This window comes from Periophthalmus magnuspinnatus, chromosome 21 (assembly GCF_009829125.3).
Source record: "Periophthalmus magnuspinnatus isolate fPerMag1 chromosome 21, fPerMag1.2.pri, whole genome shotgun sequence".
In the NCBI taxonomy this organism is placed as follows: Eukaryota; Metazoa; Chordata; class Actinopteri; order Gobiiformes; family Gobiidae; genus Periophthalmus; species Periophthalmus magnuspinnatus.
The window spans coordinates 29953057-29976829 of record NC_047146.1 but is presented as its reverse complement, the minus strand read 5'-3'; the positions used below and the strand labels follow the sequence as shown (position 1 = coordinate 29976829).

General features: G+C 42.3%; 1 protein-coding gene across 3 annotated transcripts in view; it reads left to right on the top strand.

The window, feature by feature from the left end:
* sema5ba (sema domain, seven thrombospondin repeats (type 1 and type 1-like), transmembrane domain (TM) and short cytoplasmic domain, (semaphorin) 5Ba) overlaps positions 1-23773 on the top strand; it is a 344594-nt gene that overhangs the window by 229428 nt on the left and 91393 nt on the right. For all 3 annotated transcript variants that reach the window (XM_055230746.1, XM_055230747.1, XM_033987339.2), the window contains 3 exons: positions 2901-2963; positions 8944-9042; positions 9872-10085. In XM_055230746.1, coding sequence (XP_055086721.1) covers positions 2901-2963; positions 8944-9042; positions 9872-10085 — 376 coding nt within the window. The remainder of the gene's footprint in view (positions 1-2900; positions 2964-8943; positions 9043-9871; positions 10086-23773) is intronic.

The window sequence follows — 23773 nt, the reverse complement described above, 5'->3', positions numbered from 1 at the left end:
AATGCCATATTGGGAAATATTCAAGGCAAAGTAAAAATTTCTCCACGGAGACAAGCAGGCGGGTGTCTCTCCGCCAGAAAAGTCACATAGCATATCTTTAAATATGATAAATTCTACCAGCTGACAAACTTTCATTGGCTCTCATCAATGTAGACAGATCCTGGCGTCACCTACTGTGTCCATGGAGATACATATTTAATGCCATACATAGTGAAACATTCAAAGCAAAGCAAAAACTTCTCCATGGATTCCATTAAAGTTACAGTCCATCTTTAAAACTGCTTCATTCTACCAACTCAGCTGAAGTTAAAGCTCAGTATTTTTGGCTCTCAGTGCTGTAGTTGATTCCAGCCTCGTCCCCGGTGAATCAGCAGCAGTGGCTTCCTCCTCGTGGACCACTGACCCAGATCTGCTGTTGACATTTTGGCCGAGCTCACGCTTGTTCCAGCCACAGTTTGTCTGAGAAAACACAGTGCCATCCAAATCTGAGGCTCTGGAGCTTTTGTGCACTACTTTGGCAGCAAAAACAAGTCAGAATGTGAAGAGGGTTTGGATGGAGCGATATCTAATAATGACCTAATAAGTACAGCTGCAGGTCTGATACTGGGTTGTGGTTTGGGCAGACACATGAGACACACGGAGGGCAGAGATATACATGCAACACAGTACAGAATTTTAGTCTTAGAACAGTTTTTAAAGTGAGAGAAAAACACAGACCTTATACACAGTCATACAGAGTCTTTATATTTTAATCTTATGATCCTCTGAGCATCTTACATTTACAAGTTTTGCTCGCAGCGTAATCTGTTTCCTGCCTGGAGTAAAGCAACTCACTGAGTCTCTGGTGTGTTCAAAGTGATCATAGCACTGCACTAGATCCATCAAATCATGACCAATCACAGAGCAGTATTGTGTATAAAGATGTCTCTCAACTGGATTTAACAAAAGTTTGATTTCTGTGTGATGATGGATGTTTTGACCCATCAGTTTGGAGTATTGATCTGAATCTTCTGTCTTTTCCTGACTTCTTTCAGCGAGAGCCTTTCCAAAGACTTCCAGTATGAAAAAACCCTTTGATAACACGGATGTTGATATTAGCATTGATAAACTGTCTACCATTACATATCCTAGTATTGGTTTTTTTGCATTATTGTAAGCTTAAATAGTTGTGGGCTAGGATTTTACGTTCATTTTGACTGGATGTTTTCTTTTTTTTCATTTTCTCTCTGCATAATCCGCACAAGTTTCTCAGTTCATTGCACCGCAGTACCCAAACTTTTGCATTGCTTCATCTCTGACCTCATTGTTCAGCCTCAAACACAACCCAAATGTTTGATCAAAGCCAATGCAAAAGAACTGTGCCTCAAACTTAGTGAGAAAAAGAGACTGGAGACTGCAGCTGTAGCCTCATATGTATGCTAATCCAATCCCCGGCCCTTGAGCAGGACTTGTTTGGGCCGCGCGGTGGACTTGAATAAGCTGTTGGCAGCGTGATCTCCCTGTTTACATTATAAACAAGCAGAGCTACAGGTCATTGATGTGAGTGTGTTTTGGTTTTAGCAACAGTCGCTAACCTCTGCGCTGGATAATACGGTTCTGTTAGCCACTTCAAACCAGCCCAAAACGTGTCCCTGTGCATTTTGGATTAAGTTTGATAAGGAAAGGTGCTAAGCTAGTCTCTTCTTAGCATTGGCAAGAGAAAATATTGTATCTTTTGAATGGTAAAAAGTACTCAAAATGTTCTCTATGGACTGGAAGCAAAAATCTGTTTATTTCATATATAGGGTTGTGCAAATAATATTTAAATCTTTAATCAAATCAAGATAGAATTACACCACCAGTTAAAATTTTGGACCCACCTCCTCATTCAATGTTTTTTTTTTTTTTTTTTTTTTTTTTTTAATTATTATTATGTTTACTAGTCTGTGTAATCCCTCATTCATTCCGTCTGATCCATAGTAACGTGAAGATGTTTCGCTGCTCATCCAAGCTTGGGTTCACCTTTCACGGCCTTGCTGCTTCACAGATTTCACAGATGCTTTTTTTTACAGTGTATGAACTTGCATTGTGTCCTGCGTCCTGATTGGCCATTGTCCATCAGTCTCCTCCGTGCCGTGTCTCTTGTACAGTACAGAATGTGTTCAGACAAATTTACATAAATGTTGGATTGCAGTGTGACTCTGAAGTGCTGTATGTTTGAAAGTTTTCTCCCCGATAAAACCCACAATGTCAAAGAAACGTTCTGCACCGACAAATTACAGAAACACTGGACTTAAGTATTTCTCTGCACGGAGAGGCGCCTCTGTGGATACCACTGGAGCAGAGGCATGTGAACAACAAATTTAAAGTGATCATTGAGGAAGAGGGAGGTAATCTACGGAAGTTTGAACTTTGAGAGTGTTTAAACAAGAGAGAAATGTGAGAAAATGTTAATGCCTGTGTGAGAAAAGCGTATAAAGTGTGTGCTGAGGGGTTTTACAGCCTTAAAACATATATAATAATTGTTCAAAATAAAGCTGGACCAAGGACCACTATGGAAACTACCTGGACCACTGAGGGATTACAGAGATACGTATAAGGCCACAAGAGAATATAAAACAAAGTACACGTTCTATTGTCTAAAGAAAAAGTGTTTTCATTATCATTGCACTGTCAGGATCGATATTGAGCATCACATATCCTCCTTAGTATCGAAATAAAGTTTGACATTTGACATATAATCCTAACCTGTCAACCTACTAATGGAAAACTGTCCGAAAAATCCAATCTCAACTTTTTCATTTTGCTTTGATAAAGAAATCCATTTCACCAAGACAGACGTTATTTTTGTATCACGTTACATAACTCTTTTGTCTCATTGTCCCTAACCTCTGGCTCTGCACTTGTTTTGTGTTTCCTAGGCGACTGAGTGGGCACCAGACGAGGAGACGCGCAGGTCCTGTCAAAGCAAAGGCAAAACCGAGGTACTGATCCCAATTACCCTTCGTCCTCTTTGTCTTACCCCATCTACCCCCTCTCCCCCATGACACACCCCTTCATATCTGGTCCTCTGTGTAATGGATGAGTTGTTATCGCCCTTATTCGACAGACTAAAAAGATGTAAGCCAGTATATTCTGTGCAAGAGGTACAACTGCAAATGACAAATTCCAGTCAGTAGACAAGAGTTACTTTTTTATTATTACGATGATGCTTCACCCACCTTGAATGTGTTGTGTGAGAAAACGAACGTGTTCAGAGGGGCTGATGGCGCAGATTGGCAGCCTCGCCTCTGTCAGTCTGCCCCAGGATGACTGTGGCTACAAGGTTATCTTTCCATCACAGAGTATGGGGAGAGTAAATAGTGACTACAGCGAGACACTAGCTTCACCTGTTCACCTGATTATGGATAGACGGTGTGGGCGTCGCCAGTGTCGTTGGGGTTGTATTATTTTGCTTGGGGCTGCTGCGTTTTACAGTAAATAAGTTTTACAGGTTATATACACAAATAAACCTGCCTCTGTTACCATTTATAGTTAAAAGTGGGAGGAGCGGAATAAGGTCAAGCCATAGACTGTATTTATAAATGGACATAGCTAACCTGCTAGCTGCGTTCCAAACAGGAAGTGATCATGGGCGCGCTTCTAGCTCCATCGGCTCTGGCTCCAGTTCACTTTACATTGAAAAAAATGTAACCCCTCTCTCTATAACTGCTGCTGTCAGGCTCGTCATTTTGGTCTTAAAATGATCATATTAATCCGCTCTACGTGGTCCTGTTTTTATTTTATGTCCGTAAATCAAAAAATGAACATTAATAACAAACAAATGTGGCAACTTCTTTCCGCTGAGGTAGTTCCCGCTAGCGTTAGCAACAGGTTTGACTGACTGCATTGCTAAGCGCCTGCTCCCTGCTAACCCAGCGGTGTGGGCGGGAAGGGGCGTTACCTTCAACAGGTTTTCCCTGGATTGGCTCTTTGGTTGTTTTGATGTTCTTGGTTGGAATTCCAATAACTGAAGCCTCGACGAGCTTCATTTTTTCATCTGTAAGGCATTAGTATTATTAGTAGTATTATCACCTCATGCCCAAAGTAGCAGTCTCTAGCCAGAACAGTGTAAATGAAGTAGTAGCAGCCATGACGTAATGCCAGCAGTTTGTAATGATGTCAGTGTAATGAACAAACCGCTCATGTCTCTCAAACTCTGCAGCACAAACTGATTGCTCCTTTCACTTTATCTCCCACTGTGAGCTCCCCATCGACAAACAACAAAACATGCAATCAATTCTCTCTCTTCTCTCTCCTCCACCCTCCTTTGTCTCTCACTGCTCTCCCCCTCTTTCCCTCTCTTATGCATCTATTTCCCTCCTCCTCTTCCCTCCTCTCTCATCTTCTCCCTCCCTCCCCCTCTTGATTTCACTCTTTTGCTCACCTCTTTCTCTCTCTGTGTCTCTTCAATCCCCTCCATCTCTCGTCATCTATCTATCTCTATGTCCCTCTCCCCCTTTGTCTGCCCCCTCTCTCCTCTCCCTTTGCCCATCTTTCTCTCTTTCTTACCTACCTATCTACCTATCCATCTCTCCTCTTTGTCTGCCCTCTCTCTTCATTCTCTTTTCCCATTTCTCTCTTCCTTCTCACTCTCTCTCTCCTTATCTATCTCTATCCCTCTCACTGTCTCTCTCCTCTTTGTCTGCCCTCTTTTTTCTCTCCCTTTCCCCATCTCCCTCTTCTCTATTATCTATCTACTATCTATTATCTCTATGCCTCTCTCTACCTCTCCATGTGTCTACCCCTTCTCCTCTCCCTTTCCTGATCTCTCAACCTGTTCCTTCCCCCTCTCTCTCTCTCGCTCTCTGTCCCCCTCTCTATCTTCCTTCCCTCTCTCCCCCTCTACACAGCTCTCTCCCTCTGTCTGTCTCTCCCTCTCTCCACAGTTCCCTCCCTCCATCTCTCCCCCTTTCCACAGTTCCCTCCATCTCTCCCTCTATCCACAGTTCTTTCCCTTTGTCTCTCCAGAGTTCCCTCCCCCTTCTGTCTCTCCCTCTCTCCAGAGTTCCCTCCCTCCGTCTCTCCCTCTCTCCACAGTTCCCTCCCTCCATCTCTCCCTTTTTCCACAGTTCCCTTTTTCCTCGTCTCTCCCTCTCTCCACAGTTCTCACACTGTGTCTCTCCCTCTCTCCACAGTCCTCTCCCTCCATCTGTCTCTCCCTCTCTCCACATTTCCCTCCCTCCATCTCTCCCCCTCTCCACAGTTCCCACCCTCGTCTCTCCCTCTCTCCACAGTCCCCTCCATCTCTTCTTCTCTCCACAGTCCCCTCCGCCTCTCCCTCTCTCCACAATCCCCTCCCTCAGTCTCTCCCTCTCTCCACAGTCCCCTCCGCCTCTCCCCCTCTACACAATCCCCTCCCTCCATCTCTCCCTCTCTCCACAGTCCCCTCTGCCTCTCCCTCTCTACACAATCCCCTCCCTCCATCTCTCCCTCTCTCCACAGTCCCCTCCGTCTCTCCCTCTCCCCACAGTTCCCTGAGTCTCTCCCTCTCTCCACAGTCCCCTCCCTCCGTCTCTCCCTCTCTCCACAGTTCCCTCAGTCTCTCCCTCTCTCCACAGTCCCCTCCATCTCTCCCTCTCTCCAGTTCCCTCCCTCAGTCTCTCCCTCTCTCCAGAGTTCCCTCCGTCTCTCCCTCTCTCCACAGTTCCCTCAGTCTCTCCCTCTCTCCACAGTCCCCTCCCTCTGTCTCTCCCTCTCTCCACAGTCCCCTCCGTCGCTCCCTCTCTCCACAGTCCCCTCCATCTCTCCCTCTCTCCACAGTACCCTCCGTCTCTCCCTCTCTCCACAGTTCCCTGAGTCTCTCCCTCTCTCCACAGTCCCCTCCCTCCGTTTCTCCCTCTCTCCACAGTCCCCTCCGTCTCTCCCTCTCTCCACAGTCCCCTCCATCTCTCCCTCTCTCCACAGTCCCCTCCGTCTCTCCCTCTCTCCACAGTTCCCTGAGTCTCTCCCTCTCTTCACAGTCCCCTCCCTCCGTTTCTCTCTCTCTCCACAGTCCCCTCCATCTCTCCCTCTCTCCACAGTCCCCTCCCTCCGTCTCACCCTCTCTCCACAGTCCCCTCCGTCTCTCCCTCTCTCCAGTCCCCTCCCTCCGTTTCTCCCTCTCTCCACAGTCCCCTCCATCTCTCCCTCTCTCCACAGTTCCCTCCGTCTCTCCCTCTCTCCACAGTCCCCTCCGTCTCTCCCTCTCTCCAGTTCCCTCCCTCTGTCTCTCCCTCTCTCCACAGTCCCTTCCCTCCGTCTCTCCCTCTCTCCACAGTTCCCTCCCTCCATCTCTCCCTTTTTCCACAGTTCCCTTTTTCCTCATCTCTCCCTCTCTCCACAGTTCTCACACTGTGTCTCTCCCTCTCTCCACAGTCCTCTCCCTCCATCTGTCTCTCCCTCTCTCCACATTTCCCTCCCTCCATCTCTCCCCCTCTCCACAGTTCCCACCCTCCGTCTCTCCCTCTCTCCACAGTCCCCTCCATCTCTCCTTCTCTCCACAGTCCCCTCCGCCTCTCCCTCTCTACACAATCCCCTCCCTCAGTCTCTCCCTCTCTCCACAGTCCCCTCCGCCTCTCCCTCTCTACACAATCCCCTCCCTCCATCTCTCCCTCTCTCCACAGTCCCCTCCGCCTCTCCCTCTCTACACAATCCCCTCCCTCCATCTCTCCCTCTCTCCACAGTCCCCTCCGTCTCTCCCTCTCTCCACAGTTCCTTCAGTCTCTCCCTCTCTCCACAGTCCCCTCCCTCCGTCTCTCCCTCTCTCCACAGTTCCTTCAGTCTCTCCCTCTCTCCACAGTCCCCTCCATCTCTCCCTCTCTCCAGTTCCCTCCCTCAGTCTCTCCCTCTCTCCAGAGTTCCCTCCGTCTCTCCCTCTCTCCACAGTTCCCTCCATCTCTCCTTCTCTCCACAGTCCCCTCCGCCTCTCCCTCTCTACACAATCCCCTCCCTCAGTCTCTCCCTCTCTCCACAGTCCCCTCCGCCTCTCCCTCTCTACACAATCCCCTCCCTCCATCTCTCCCTCTCTCCACAGTCCCCTCCGCCTCTCCCTCTCTACACAATCCCCTCCCTCCATCTCTCCCTCTCTCCACAGTCCCCTCCGTCTCTCCCTCTCTCCACAGTTCCCTGAGTCTCTCCCTCTCTCCACAGTCCCCTCCCTCCGTCTCTCCCTCTCTCCACAGTTCCTTCAGTCTCTCCCTCTCTCCACAGTCCCCTCCATCTCTCCCTCTCTCCAGTTCCCTCCCTCAGTCTCTCCCTCTCTCCAGAGTTCCCTCCGTCTCTCCCTCTCTCCACAGTTCCCTCAGTCTCTCCCTCTCTCCACAGTCCCCTCCCTCTGTCTCTCCCTCTCTCCACAGTCCCCTCCATCTCTCCCTCTCTCCACAGTTCCCTCCGTCTCTCCCTCTCTCCACAGTCCCCTCCGTCTCTCCCTCTCTCCAGTTCCCTCCCTCAGTCTCTCCCTCTCTCTACAGTCCCCTCCCTCCGTCTCTCCCTCTCTCCACAGTTCCCTGAGTCTCTCCCTCTCTCCACAGTCCCCTCCCTCCATCTCTCCCTCTCTCCACAGTCCCCTCCGTCTCTCCCTCTCTCCAGTTCCCTCTCTCACATCCATACCTCATACACAGCAGTGGCACTGTAAAGACCCTTACATAAGACTCCTCATTACCCATAAATCCATGGGTCCTCTTTTGTTCAGAGCGATGTTGTGCTCTCGCTGTAGTTTACGTTCGATTCAGCTCACAGTGGAAGTCGATGCGAGCGTAGACCTGCCTTCAGATGGGACAGGAAAGTTTTGGGCCTGTTCTGTTTAAACCTGTCGTCTCTTTTCTCTGGTGTATTAAAAAGTGCCATACAGGCCTTTAGCAAGTCCAGAGTGGCCTCTTTATACACCGCAAAGATGAACAGACTTTAAAGACTAAAGTATTTATGTGATTAGGAGTTTAGGAGTTATTCTCTGAAATGGAAAATGCTCTGTTCCACCTTGTGATGTCATCATGTAGTAACACAGGAAGTGCTCCATTGTGTTTTTAAACTCCATACACCTTCACTAGAATCATTTCGTTGATTGATGATTTCAGCCCTGGAATTGCCAATTTCTACTGAACTAAAAGTAAAAGGTCGCTGTTAACATGAAAACTACTACTTCATGACATCACAAGGTGGAACTGAGCATTTTAAGCTTTGAAGATGTAGGCAGACAATAATGATGAATTATTCAAACATGAATGAATGAAATAAAACACAACTCCAGGTCTGTTTTTGAGGCGGTAACTGTATTATAACATGGCTTAAAGCTCACAAGAGACATTTTGTGGATTCATCGCAGGGGTTACGTTCTAAAAATAACCCGCAATACAATTATTATATATGTTTTGCAGCTGTAAAACCTCTCACCAAACACTTTATACACTTTTCTCACACACGCATTAACACTTTCTCACATTTCTCTCTTTTTTAAACACTCTCAAAGTTCAAACCTTCGTAGGCGCCTTTGTCAGTGCAGAGTGTTTCTTCGACATTGTGGGTTTTGTCGTGGAGAAAACTTTCAAACATACAGCACTTCAGAGTCACACTGCGATCCAACATTTATGTAAATTTGTCTGAACACATTCTGTACTGTACAGGAGACACGGCACGGAGGAGACTGATGGACAATGGTCTACAGTCCCTTAGCCAATCAGGACGCAGAACACAATATGCCTTCATACAATGTAAAAAAAAAGCATGCAAAAGTGGACTAAAAAAATCGGTGAAGGAGCGAGGCCACGAAAGGTGAACCGCGATATAGCGAGGGACCACTGTATAGTGTGATGTGTGAGCGGTGGGGTCTGAGAGGTTTTGGCAGCTTTGCTTGTGCCAGTTCACATAAGCAGGTCGTCAATAAATAATGCAATGTGCAACTCTATACAAATGAAAATGTATTATGAGCTTGTGTTTGTTGTTTTCCAGATGGAGTGTCAGAATTACATCCGAGTTTTGTTGGTGAATAAAACGGAGGTGATGACCTGTGGGACCAACGCCTTTCAGCCGCTCTGCACCACACGAGAGGTACAGAGGTTTCACTGTCTACTACATACACACAACATGCATCAGATACAGCAGTTTGAAAATGTTAAATGTCTTATATCTGGATATTTGATAAAAACAAAAGCTCTATTCCACTCTGTGATGTCATTAAGTGGTAGTTTTCAAGTTAACAGCTGCCTTTTACTTTTTAATCAGTAGACATTGGTGATTTCAGGGCTCAAACCACCCAAATGAATCTAGTGAAGGTGTGTGGAGTTTAAAACACAGTGGAGCACTTCTTGTCTTACCATATGACATCACAAGGTGGAACAGAGTGTCTTCAGCCTAAATATGCAGAGTTTGTGTGAAACAAAACACAACTCCAAGTCTGTTTGTGATGAGGAAACAACATAATAACAGATCAGAAAATAGCGTAATATAAGCCCTTTAACAAATTATGCTTTTCTTGTGGTATTTAGTATCAAACAATGATACACGTAGGTCATTATTTATATTTTGTTCTAAAAAAGCTTAATAATAGAATCGGAACCATTCAAAGTTGTTCGTAGTCATAGGCCATTTCACTGTAGCAAGCCGCAGTTTTTCTTTTCTTGTTTATTTGTTGAAATATCCCTATTCCACTGACATTTTTTAACCTTACATGTCTGACCTGGAGCCTGAATTTTTTTAATCATCCCAGGTGAAAATAGAAAATTTTCTGAGCAGTCCAGCCAAGCAGGACAGTACAAGACAACCCAAACGAGCACGAATCTACTGAAATACAACTTTGAGTACACAAATAATGAGAGAGCACCTTTATAAGCCCATAAAAGTGGATTGTACATAATGTCTCCCGTACTGCCCCCTGCAGGTGGGTAACATGAGCCGCGTGCTGGAGCGTGTGAATGGCGTCGCACGTTGTCCGTATGACCCTCGCCATAACTCCACAGCTGTAGTGACTGAGTCTGGAGAGCTGTACGCTGCCACCGTCATAGACTTCTCTGGGAGGGACCCGGTCATCTACCGCAGTCTGGGACATCTGCCTCCTCTACGGACCGCCCAGTACAACTCCAAATGGCTCAACGGTCGGTTCTCTTCTATACACTTTTATGCTGCTGAAGAGCTCAAGAGTGTAGAAAACTGAATACTATGATCTGGTTATTTCTTGGTTATGGTATATATTTATTTATAGACTGTACTGTATATAAAAATTGACATAGCTAACCTGTTAGCCACTGCTTTCCAAATAGGAAGTAAGCATGGGTGTAAATTATGGCACTAAACAAGGCCAGGCCTGGTTAGTACTTTAATGATGGGCCACTGGGAATACCAGGTTCCACAGTGGGGCGCCAGTGGCACAAGATGTTGGTGTGTCCTTAGGCAAGACACTTCAAATACATTGCCTAGCGTGAATGTGGTATGTGAGTGAGTGCTGGTGGTGGTCAGAGGGGCCGATGGCACAGATCGGCACCTTCGCTACCGTCAGTTTGCTTCAGGGCAGCTGTGACTACTATAGTATTTTACCACGAGTCTGGAGTGACTAATTAATACACTGTGCTATATAAATCCAATGGGCAATGCCTTAAATTTTTTATTTTAACCCGCTCTAAAGCATTGTGGAGTTTTTATTTCACTTATCTTTTTGTGTAAATTATATGAGTGTTAATAACAGACCAATTAGATGCCTTCTTTTCTGAGGTCTGTAGTTTGATTAACAGGTGCCTCGTTTATAAGTGGTGTGAGTAGAAAAGTGCTATATCAATGTGACCATTTACTATGTGTTTAGTAGTAGACAAGCCTTAGAAACTTAAACCCACTTATCCAACAGTCCACTCTGAAGTGCTCTCTGTATTTCAGTCCTTAAACAGTTCCTGCTCCCAGTTATGTGAAAACTGCACTGATACTTTGGCAAAAGTTTCTGCATAAAATTCCCTGCATTTATGTGGTGTATGCTAATGTATTAGCACAGCTGTGTCTGGGATGTGTTCGGAATAACTTAGCACCACTTTATATTCCCACACACTGCTGTGGCACGCTAACTGTGCTCCTGCAGGATTAGCGATCAGATCGGGATAAAAAGCTTAAATATCCCAAATATGGCTGACTCACAGGCTAAAGACTGGTGTCAGAAAGTCCCTCAAATCCACTGCTTTGAGTAGAAACATATCCCAGGACTGTACTGAGCAGCAGATTAGACAGTGTTACCAAGACCTCGACTTGTTTTTAGTCAGCTAAATGAGTGTTCACTCACCAGACCTTAAGGTCAATGGTGGTCTGTTGTTGTGTCCTCTGGCAAGAAACACTTCACCCACTCAGACCTCAGATTTGCTTCTATGTGATGTTAGTGCAGGATTATTATTATTATTGGAACTACATTTTGGTTTAAAGGTGGACTAAAGCCTCATTTCCACCGGTTCCACCGCGCTGCCCTGTTTGAGGGGTCTGAAGGGGCCCCTGCAGGATACTAGCTCCCAGAGGGGACCAGCGCAGAACGGATCACAGCTACACAAGAAATGATTAAACAAGAGAGAAGGCAGACTGAGGCCAAAACCAGCCAGCAAAAAACAGATATAAACAGTACAATGTTTTTTTTCACCAGACGTTGACTGGATCTTGTCATAAACCGCAGTATTTCCAGTGATGGCAACTTTATATGTAGAAATGATATGCGCCGCAAAACAAAGCATGTTAGCAGCAGCTGTTTCCTGTGTGTCGATGTACGGCACTCGCGTAAGATCGAATATATGATATTTCCAGTGCATAATACACCTAACATGAACCAAAACCAGTGCCTTACAAACAGAGAGGCTAGAACACGGTTTAGAGGGGCAGATAAGTGAAAATTAAATTCACAAAAAGCTGACAATAAACCAGAATTAGTTTTGTGTTTACTCTAGCTTTAGCTTTAGCCTTGTCTCACGGCGCCACAGACTTGGAATTCTTAAACATGTTTTTGCGAATCGCTGAGATTGCCCTTATGATTAAGAGTATAATTCATTTTTTATTATTATTTTTTAATTTTGATTTTATTTATTAAGAAAACATTTCTAATATGGCCCCTAGCGAATAGAGAATGCCAATATAGAAAAAGCTTATTTAACTCTTTTGGGTTACTTGTTTGTCTCCATGGATATGTTATAGCTTTCCCTGAAATGTCCCAAAGTGTTACATTAACCTTATTCATCTTGCATTTGCTCATTTACAGGTGTTTCTTTTGCTAAGTGCTGATGTGTCACCTGTTTGTCTTTATGGTGATAGATTCGTAGATTAATTCATTTAATGCCGTACTGTGAAACATTCCAGACAAAGCAATAAAAACTCCACAGAGACGGGCAGAAAATCAGAATCAGATTTATTGCCGTTGTCAGTGAACAAAATTCACAAACTCGGAACTTACTTTGCAACATAACAACATAACACAAATAATAATAATAATAATATAAACTATCCATCCATTTTCTTCCGCTTATCTGAGGGCCAGGTCGAAACAGGGACTCCCAGACTTCCCTCACCCTAGACACTTCCTCCAGCTCCTCCAGTGGGACCCCAAGGTGTTCCCAGGCCAGCCCAGAGACATAGTCCCTCCGGCATGTCCTAGATCTTTCCCAATGCTTTCTCCGGGTGGGACATGCCTGGAACAAGTCTCTAGGGAATATAAACCTATGATAAAAATAATAAAAATAAGGACATGCATTAAAATAAGGCAAAAAATAGTTGACACACAAATACAAAATACATAGCATGGGCAGACAAACAGTGCAAAATACCATAATGCATCTTTAATGGACACTGCCTGTTAGAAATATACCCCATTCCAGGCCCCATAACGCTGTTTAATCATTTTATACAGTGTTTGGAACAGAACTGAAAATGCCTGATAAACAAGTCACAGAGCAAAAGAGAGAAAAACTGAATGATATAATATAGACTGTGGGCATCTGTGCTTCTGTTAGCTCATATTATGACCATATTTTATCCCTACCCAGAATACAGCCCATATAAATGACATACATGGGAGTGCTCATAAACGGCTTACCTTGAACAACACACAGGTCTGAATCTCTCCACTGCTGATGGCACATTTCCTACGGCTATAAATCCACCCTATTACTTTACATTATAACTGCATTATATCCTCCTGCACCTCCTTATTGTGGGTCTATATTTGATCAGGCTGCAGCTCTCTTATAGGCCCGGCACATGCGGATACGGCGGGAGTGGGTGGAGGTATTTAAAGCTTCCCATGTGTTTTCTGCATACATAATTGTTATTGGCAATACAAACACTTATACCATGTTTAATTAAATTCTAGTGATTATGATCTTGTTAATAATATTAGTGTTAGTCTGTTTTTATGTGTTTCATTCTGTGTACGGGGAAATATGTTTCAAAGGGAATTGCGTAACACGACTTGGAGGAGTCGGCTCATTGGGGAATGAAGCTAAAAGCAAAAACTACAACAATGACAGCTACAAATACATTCTTAAATAAATGGCTTCTGAAATGGTTTGGTGTAGCACATAATCGAGCTGGTAAGGAGTGGGGTCAAATATAACTCAACGTTTGACAAGTGTAATCAATATTTTTACGTGGAAATGATTTTAATTAGTTTCAGGTACAAATAAAAGTTTTTATTGTGTGTATTTTGTTTTATTTTACTATACAGTGTACCCTCGTTTATCGTGGGGTTACGTTCTAAAAATGACCCGCAATAGACAAAAGACGTGAAGTATCAGCTTTATTTTTTACAATTCTTCTATATGTTTTGCAGCTGTAAAACCCCTCACCACACACTTTATACACTGTACAGGAGACACGGCACACAAACGGTGAATCACAATATAGCGAGGGACAACTGTTTACCTATTTCCGTTTCAGTACCTGCGTTTTTACCATTATGTTAACATTACGGAAATCTGGCAGGACTGTTCTTGTTATAGTGTTTTTATTTCGTTATAATGTTGTCATGATGCAAAATTTTCAAGCTCGATCTTGATACTAAGGAGTTGACTCAATACTCGATACCAGTTAGAATACCACGGTGATGATAAAAATGCTAATTTTTAGTAACAGAATATAATTTTAAACATAAAATAATTTTTTTTTTATCTTAGCATGAAGTCTTATATTTTTGCAGTATCAATACTTGGTCAAATGAGTATCTAGTTTTGATATTACTTTTAGTATCGATTAATATCTGATTTTTTAAATACTTCGACAACCCTATTTGGTCACTCGATTGTGACGATTCACAAAAAAATCACAAGTAAAAAATAACAATCTTGAATTTTTTTTAGAAAAAAACACCGAGGGATGAAGTACTCAGTTTTGTTACTTAAGTAAAAGTACAGATACAGAGGTAAAAAGTTACACATGAAAAAAAATCACATGAAAAGTATTGAAGTACCTGTATAATATATTTAGTAAAAGCATTTCAGACAATTGTTGTTAATTGATTCAAGTTTAAACATAGTGATATCGATAAAAATATGATTAAAAAAAATTGGGTCAACAGTAACAATACAATGGAGGTAAAGAAGCAATTTTTGTTTGGAAAGACAATCATTCCTTGAACAGGAATGGGGCTCTTAAACATCACCTGTCCCCATATATAACGCCATCCTCAGACCCAAAGAAAACAAAGGAAACAAAGAGAACAGGAGACCCATTACACTGAATGTAGGCACATTAAGGCTGAAACTAGAGACAATAGCTGTTTACAGTTTCAGTGTAGTTAGCCCCTCCCTTCAGAGAAATATAAGGCAGTGACCACCAGTAATCTGACCCGAACTGAAGAAGCGACTGCTCATCCAAGCCAAGTTTTCACTCCTACAACTTTTTGTCCAGTTGACAGATTTAACCTTGGCTTTTACTATATTAACAATACGAATTAATTTCTTAATTTTTCTGATGAATTCTGTGTATTTATTTTTGTTTTGCTCAAATCCGAAGCTTGAACTCAAAACCTTTAGTCAGAATGTTACCACGAACATGGTAAAAATAACCCCTCAAATATGATGTTTCTGCTTTGTTAGTTTCAATTTGCAACGCTCACATTTGATTCTATATTCTGAAAATAAAAAGTTGGAATTTTCACCCGGATTGTAAAGTTTTTGGTCCAAAGTCCTGACACCTGCAGGATACAGATGACAGATCAAACTGTTCTGGCAAACTTTATATTACAGAGAGTGGGTAAGACAGTATTGCATTGCATCATGGGAGGTCCCCTGGCAGTTGTGGCCCTTATTTCTATATAACTGATTCAGTCTGGGTCACCTTGGCTCCTGCCTTCTCTCCTCTTTTCCCTCACTTCACTTCTATAAATATTCTATAGGCACATTTCAATTGTAGCAGCCATAAGCAATTTCATCTAATCAGAATCTGCTCGCCCTGTGGCCATTTTCTCACACACAGGAAATAAAGAGCATATGTGACAGTTGTGGAGAGCATTAGCGCTGGTTTAAATGCTAAAGACAGGTGGGATGTGACAGGTGAGCACATCTAGAGCTATACGCTTCCACTACAATATTAAAATGGTTTTCGGAGCAGGAGAGGACAGCGTAATAAAGTTACTGTCATTTATTGTCAAACCCAAGCAGATACATGCTGTGTCCGAATGTCCACACTTTTCCCTACAGGGGGCACTATTTAGGGGTCACGCCATGTTTACTGGTGTCCAAATGTCCAGTTGTTGACAAAATAGTGTTCTCAAAATGTCCCACAATGCACCTTGAAAAGTACTGGGCATCAGGGATCACTAGACCTGTCAAGGTGGACCACAATGCAACATGACTGAATGAACACTGTTAAATAAAGTTCCTGGTGTTAGCCGCTTACCTTAGCTTGAGCTGTTAACAGCGCGATCATTTCTACATCTCATTTACATGATTTCCAGCTCAACAAAAATGTGTATGATTGTCCATGAATACTTGTGTGCCAGTCCAATCTGATCACTAATGATGGCAAAAATACAATTTTATCAGAGTTTAGCCTTTAGACTTTTTTTTCACCCAGACGCCAGAGTCACATGACCAGGATGTAGTGAGCTGTGTGTCCGAATCGCTCTGTGCATGAGGACAGTATAGAGTCCTCTAAAGTGTGCTGGGCTATGGAGTGGATGAGGGGTTAAGGGCAAGGGGAGACATTCAGACAGAGCAATAGTTGTGTTTAGCAGAAAGTCCGTGCTTGAATAATGTTTTTAATACATTATAAATCGAATGTGGTAAAATCAAATCTAAACCTGTGAATACATTGGTTGTGTCTTCACAAAGCAATTAACTCACGTTGGCTAATTGTCATCAAAATGACCTTGAAAAATATTGATTCTTGTTGTGAGAGTTTTCTAAGACGTTTTCATTCAGTTTTCATTAGACGTGTGGGTCCACCAAGATGATTTGTACCGAGGGTCCAAAATTTGGTGCTACAGCCCTGCCTGGTGTCAACACCTTTTTGTTTCCATGGAGATAGACAAATTTAATGACATATTGTGGAAAATTCTAGGCAAGGCAATATCATCTTGGAGACAAGCAGGGGATGTACACTCCATCACAAAAGTTTCACAGTGCACCTTTAATAAGACATTTGTACAATGAACCACCAAAAAAAAAAAGTTTTTCTTTGGTCATTCATTGACCAACATCTTAACTAATAAAATAGCACTTTTTATTGAATGTATGTATTTAAATAGTCAATGTTCAGTTTTCCCCCTCTCCACTAAAAATGTTCTACAAACTACAGAAAATGGTCCAAACTGAAAAGATTGTATTCAGTGATCATATCTAACCCACTGGCTATTGGGGAAATGTTTTATGAATGAGAGGAGTGAGCGCTGCATGGCCCGGCACATGGCCCAGTGCATGGCCCGGCACATGGCCCGGCACATGGCCCAGTGCATGGCCCAGTGCATGGCCCAGTGCTACACTCTGCTCCCTGTGACTGCAGTGAGCCGCCTTTCTTACGTTTTCAGTGCAATTTCCTATGCAAGAAAGTGGGAAAAATAAAAATTGATTTTCTTCCAGACAAATTATTTGAACTTCAAATTCGATTAATTTTAATTGATTTTCCCCCAGTTCTACTTGTTCATTTTGAACACTTTGCAGTGGTCCAAGGTTATTCCTCACTTACCTTATGCATTCGAGCATCCTAATTATGTTTAAGAGCACTTTTCACAACTTTCCGAGGCTGGAGTATAAATAAAGATTAAGTTACAGTAAAGATAACAACAAATGGCATGCTAACAACCACTTCCTGTTTCAGAGAGAATAAAGCACTTTATCATTAGACACAGGCAGCACGGCAAGAGCTGATTTTACAATATATCTGTACTAGGGAAAAACAGATTTGATTTAATGACATGAAAACATTGGGTCTGGCCCCTTTAAGTGCAGCTGCATTTATACAGGACAAAGTACACACTCCATCTCCATATAAAGCTTCTGTGTGTTTGTCTTTCCAGTGTCAAACTGTGCAGATTGCTCCTTCTGTTTGAGTAAGATTAAGCGGCCCTGGATAAAACCTCTCATGTCATATTAAAATATTATCATTAATAGAGAAAGGAATGTTTTCAAAATGGAGCAAAACAGACAAGGTGTGATCCAAACTTCTGCAAACTATCTACTGTTTTATACGTAAATACGAACATCCATTGATGACAAAAGTGTCAATCTTCCAACTATAAATAATTGTATTACTCTGCCTGAAATGTTCCACAGTATGGCATTAAACTGGCATGTATCTCTATCTATTCAGCCACAGGTGTTTCTTTGTAACTTGACCTGTTGATGTTAACTGTTTGTTTCCATGGAGATGGATTTGTTTAAAGGTGTACTATGTGACTTTTCTGGTGGAGGGTTTGCCACTTGCTTGTCTCCATGGAGATGTTATTGCTTGTGTCCCGCTGGAAGGCATTAAATATCACTCCATCTCCATGGAGACAAACAGGTGACAGTGTAATTTAAAAAAAAAAAACAACACTGATAGTTGAATGAATGAAAGATTGATTTAAAATTTAGTGCAGTACTGTGAAACATTTTAGACAATGCAATAACGTCTCCATAGAGACAAGCAGGTGGTGGACCCTTCACCTGAAAAGTTACATGATGCATCTTTAATGCCATACATGTTCAAAATGGATTCAAATATGTGTTGTTGTTTCTAATTTGATTTTCTAAACCATTTTATATTTTTTATTACTCCCACAGTGGACAAACTGCAGTGTTGCACCAAAGTACAAGAGCAGCATTTGGTGAAAATATTACATATATAGAGTTTGATAAAGATTCAACCAAACCTGTTAAAAACAAAGATGACACAAATAAAATACACAGTGATGTATTGTCCTGTTTAGTTGCTCACATTTGTACAATATTTGTACAAATAATCTACTCATTACTGTACAAATAATCCATGTCCCTGATACTAAACCCAGTGATAAAAGGTAATGAAGTACAAGTAGTTAAGTACTGCACTTGAGTAGATTTTTTAGGTGTCTGTACTTAAGTAAATTTTACAGTGGATACTTTTTATTTTTACTTCACTACATTTGAGAGCAGTATCTGTACTTTCTACTCCACTACATTTTTGAACAGGACTGAAAAGTAAAAGTACTTTTCATATGATTTGAGAGGTTATTTTTACTATGTTCATCGTAACATCCTGAAGTTTTCGAGTTCAATTTTCGGCTTTGAGCAAACAGAAATAAAAAAATTCATGAGAAAAATGAAGAAATTGATTTGTATTGTTACTGTTGACCAAAATATGTGTCATTTTAGTCAATATCAAAACATTTACACTTTATCAAATTAACAACACTTAAACAGGTACTTAAATACTTCCATTTTTTCATGTGATACCTCTTTACCTCTGTATCTACACTTTTACTTCAGTACCAAAATTGAGCACTTCTTCCACCGCTGACTAAACGTACAGAATGAAGGCTTCCGCTTGTCCTCCAGTGTCAGTGATGTGTAAGTGAACAGTGCATGTGGTGAATGCTGATGATTGACAGCAGAGGACAAAAATATCTCAGTGAACAGCCCTGAGGCGGCAGCACAGACTGAAGCGGCAGCATAACTCAGTGACAACATGACACAGGCGAAACATACCAAAGTACTGCCCTCCCATATGAGAAATGAACTATTCTAAAAGTTTCCAACAAGGGGGCGACACTGCGGACGTTTGAACAGCACTGATAAACCAGTGTCTTTGAGCATCCTGTGATAAAATGATTGTATTTGTTATATATATATAAAAAAAAAAAACATCTTCAAATCTGGAGTGACAGTTATTAGTCTGCTACATCTGAATAGTCTGGGTTGAATATCAATCTGGGTCACTGACTGTATAAAGAAGTGGACAAAGGGAGTATGACGTCACCCAGTCAAACAAAGCTCATCGAGGCTAGCAGGTATAGCGGCGAATTTGGAGCCGAGTCTCATATTTGGAACTCCAACCACGAGTATCATAGCAACCAAAGAGCCAATCTAGCGCAAGGCTGCTGAAGGTAACGCCCCTTTCCCGCCCGCACTACTGGTTAGGACAGAGTAGGCACTTAGCAACACTGTCAATCAAACCTGTTGCTAACGCTAGCAGGAGTGACCTCGGGGAACGAAGGCAGCTGATTTGTCTTTTAATAATGTTCATGTCTTGATTTATTGGCATATTAGCGAAATCAAAAGTCAATGGAGTCAGACATGCGCCCATGAGCACTTCCTGTTTGGAACGTGCCGGCTAGCGCATTAGCTATATTCATTTATATATACAGTCTATGGCTTGGGCTCGCTCACTGAAATAATCAAGACGATATAGAGCAGTGTGGTTGCAAGCTCACAAAAATCTGATTAAGATCTGATTTGTAGACCTTTAAAATCACTTACAGGATTGTACAAACTGATGTGGTAAGAGAGACCATGATCACAATGAAATCAGAAAGTTTTGCTGTTTACATGTCGCTTTAATAGTTTCATAATGCCAAAAATCAGCGTATAATCACGTCTAATAAGTGATATTAATAAGTCATAAGTCCTATTTTAGACCTGGAGTTGTGTTTTGTTTTATTTACACTTGTTTAACCCACAAGACTGAGTTCTTTTCTCAAACTGAAAACACTCTGTACCACCTTGTGATGTCATGAGGTAATACAGGAAGTGCTCCATTGTTTTTTTAAACTCCATACACCATTACCAGAAACATTTAGATCATTTCTGCCCTGGATATCCCAACCTCTACAGAGCTAAAGGTAAAAGGTAGCTTAAAAACGATTGCTCGATGACATCAAAAGGTGGAACAGAGCATTTTGGGCTTTGGAGATGTAGACAGACTAAGAACGCAGGATTACTCAAACATGTGTGAATGAAACAAAACACAAGTCCAGGTCTGTTTTTGATGAGGTAACAACATTATAACAATCTCTTAAACCTCACAAAAGTCATTTTTGTGTAATATAGGACCTTTAAGCCTATACAATGCTACAAAGCCAGTGGTTGGATACGTCATAAGAAGCATAAGCAGATCAAGATGGAGTAGGTGTAAGTACATCTTGTAGCCCACGGTAACTGCTGTTCTACGCGTGTCCAATATTCCTTGCAATACAGGCTTCTAAAGATATTAACATTTTTATATTAAATGTAACAGTCCCTTCCTAGTGACGTGCATGAAAGTATACAGAGGACTGTCTGTGTGGACGGGTGCAGCCCTGTCAGAGCAGAGTCTGACTGACGGGTGCAGCCCTGTCGGAACAGAACACCCACAGAGACGAAGCACTCACTGATGGAGTAATTATCCTCACAGCGGGACAGAACTACAGCAGCTACAATCTGAACTGACACTGGTTCAATGCGGAGACAGGAGCCGACTGAAGTACTGCAGAACTTTTCTGATAGAAACCTGTCTGGAGGTGCAGTTGGTGGAACCTTTACATAGACCACCTTTACGGGGAGGGTATATTTTATTGTGTTTGAATTTGCACACATTTACAGCAGAGAATGATGACATGGTTTTATCTGATCTATTTGCTATGCCTATTCTAAATCAATCAGGAGGAGTTACTACTATTCCTGTTGTCTAAGATCCAGAATACACACTTCTTCAATACTGTATGAAGATGAGAGTCTGGTGACAGGTGAATCTCCCTGTTTTCAAAAGTGTGTGACTGACACGTGGATTAGCCAATCAAGGAATAGTCACAATCTGTCCTTATCAGAAATAATGTAGAAAAAATATATATCACAGAGGCCTGAAAAACATAGCGGGTTTCTGCAGAATCAATGAGCAAAACACTAAACTCTGTGAATCTGAGGTGAGATAAATTTGATTTGTAAAAGACAGATCCGACTGCGCAATCGTGTTTGACCGGGCTTGAGAGAGAGGACATAAGGACCAGACAGATATCAACGTGTATAAAAAATACAGAGAGAGATCATTCTTATACTTTGCTGTTTCTTGCTGATCTATTTCCAATTAGTTGAACTAATGACGCACACAATTTTAATCCTCTCAATAGATCCTCACAAAAAGTCCCCTATAGATGCAACTCGGGCTAAACCAAGACTAAACCAAGTACATAAACCTGGACAAACTCATGAGAAACTAGGACTAAACCAAGTACATAAACCTGGACAAACTCATGAGAAACCAAGACTAAACCAAGTACATAAACCTGGACAAACTCATGAGAAACCAAGACTAAACCAAGTACATAAACCTGGAAAACCAATTACATAAACCTGGACAAACTCATGAGAAACGAAGACTAAACCAAGTACATAAACCTGGATGAACTCATGAGAAAATGAAGCAAATCTAAACAGGAAAAAATGGACTAGATGAGTATTGGGACTCAGAGAAGGACTTTGGAGCGTGGCGCAGCAGTGCACAACGCGTGACACTAGATTGTACTGGGCCATGGAGTCTGGTCCCTCCTGATCTGTGGCTCAACCAGCATCTCAACATCTCATCTGCAGATTTAAGGCTCTCCAGTCCAGGCATATGTGACAGAAAAGAAAGGAAAGAAGGAAGGAAAGAAAGAAGAGGGGTAGAGGACAGGGAGAATGAAAGGGAGAGGTGGAGGGAGAGAGTTACAGAGAAAGAGAGAGGGGAGGGAGGAAGAGAGTTGCATAGAGAGAGAAACAGGAAAAGAGAGACGGAGAGAAGAGGGAGAGAAGGAAAGAGGAGAGAAAGGAGATGAGAGGGGGATAACAATGAAGAGAGGGAAACAGGTTGGATAAGACAGAAGGAAGGAGGAATTGAGAGGAGAGAGGGTTAGGAGAGAAACTGGAAAAAAGACAATGGGAGGGGGCGGGAGAGAGAGGGGCGTAGACAGAGAGGGAGGAAACGGCAGTGGGAATGAGGGAATAGTAAGAGGATGGAGGGAGTGAGGGGGATAGAGAGAAGGAGGAAAGAGAGTGACAGGAAGAGAAGGTGAGGGAGATAGAGATGGAATGAGAGAGAGGCGGGGGGGTGATATACTGTAAAAATATATCTTATTAGCTGATAGATATTGAAGCAGGAATAATGTAGGTGTAAATCAAGGATTACCCAAAACACTGGAGTTATAAACCATAAGCCAGGACCAAAGTAGGCACAGTTTTGTTGCAGGGTATAAACTCCTTTGAAGATAGTGAAGTTCAGATCTTAACCAGAGAAAAGAAATGGTTTGAGAGAGGAGTTAAAGAAGCCATTTTTGTTTGGAAAGACAATCCTTCCTTAAACTAAAATGGGGGCCTGATACATAGTCTCTCACCAATCTATAACTCTGTCTCCAGACCGAAAACAAACAGGAACAAAGAGAACAATAGGGGGCCATTAAGGGTTGAATTAAGGCTCATTAAGGCTGAAACTGGAGACAATAGCTGTTTACATTTCAGTGTAGTTAGCCCCTCCATTCAGATAGATATAAGGCAGTGTCCACCAGTAATCTGACCCGAACTGAAGAACCGGCTTGGATGAGCAGCCAAACGTCTTCACTCCTACAACGATTTGTCCAGTTTACAGATTTAAATTTCATCTTTTACTATGAAGGATATAAAGATTCACAATGGTAAATGGTAAATGGTCATCATCTTTATATAGTTCATTTCCACCTTCAAGGCACTCAAAGCACTTTACATCAAGGAACCACTCACCCAAACACACACACACATTCATACACCGGTGTACGCAGACACTGTGGGTGAGGTGGGTTAAGTGTTTTACCCAAGGACACATCGACAGCAATCATCTGTGAGAGCTGGAATCGCACCGGCAACCTGTGGATCAGTGGATCCGATCGCTTAAACATCTATGTTTATGTCGAGAGCAGGATTCAAACTGCCAACCTTCAGATTAGTGGCCACTCTACCAACTGAGCTATTGTCGCCCACAGTGTAACTTTTCTTCCAAGAATGTTTCACAGTGTGGCATTAAAGGCCAGGTGTATAGAAAAGGTGAAAGTAAGAATCCATGTTTAACGATATCTGTATCTGCTAGAGCCAGCTTGCCACCACTGGTCAGTGCTTTAATAAATTGTTAAGTTTGCAATGCCTACCAACCAATGATTTATCACGATGTATGAAATAGACTTCAAGCCATTTTAAACTAAGATAACCACTACTAAACTATCAATCAATCAAACTTTATTTGTATAGCACTTTACAACAGCTAAAACTGAACCAAAGTGCTTTTTAAGTGGATTAAAATGTAAAATGTACAATGTAAAATGTAAAAACAACAACAAAAATTCTATATACAAAACAACAAACAATAAAAACAGTCATTAGCTGAAGGCAATCGTGAACAA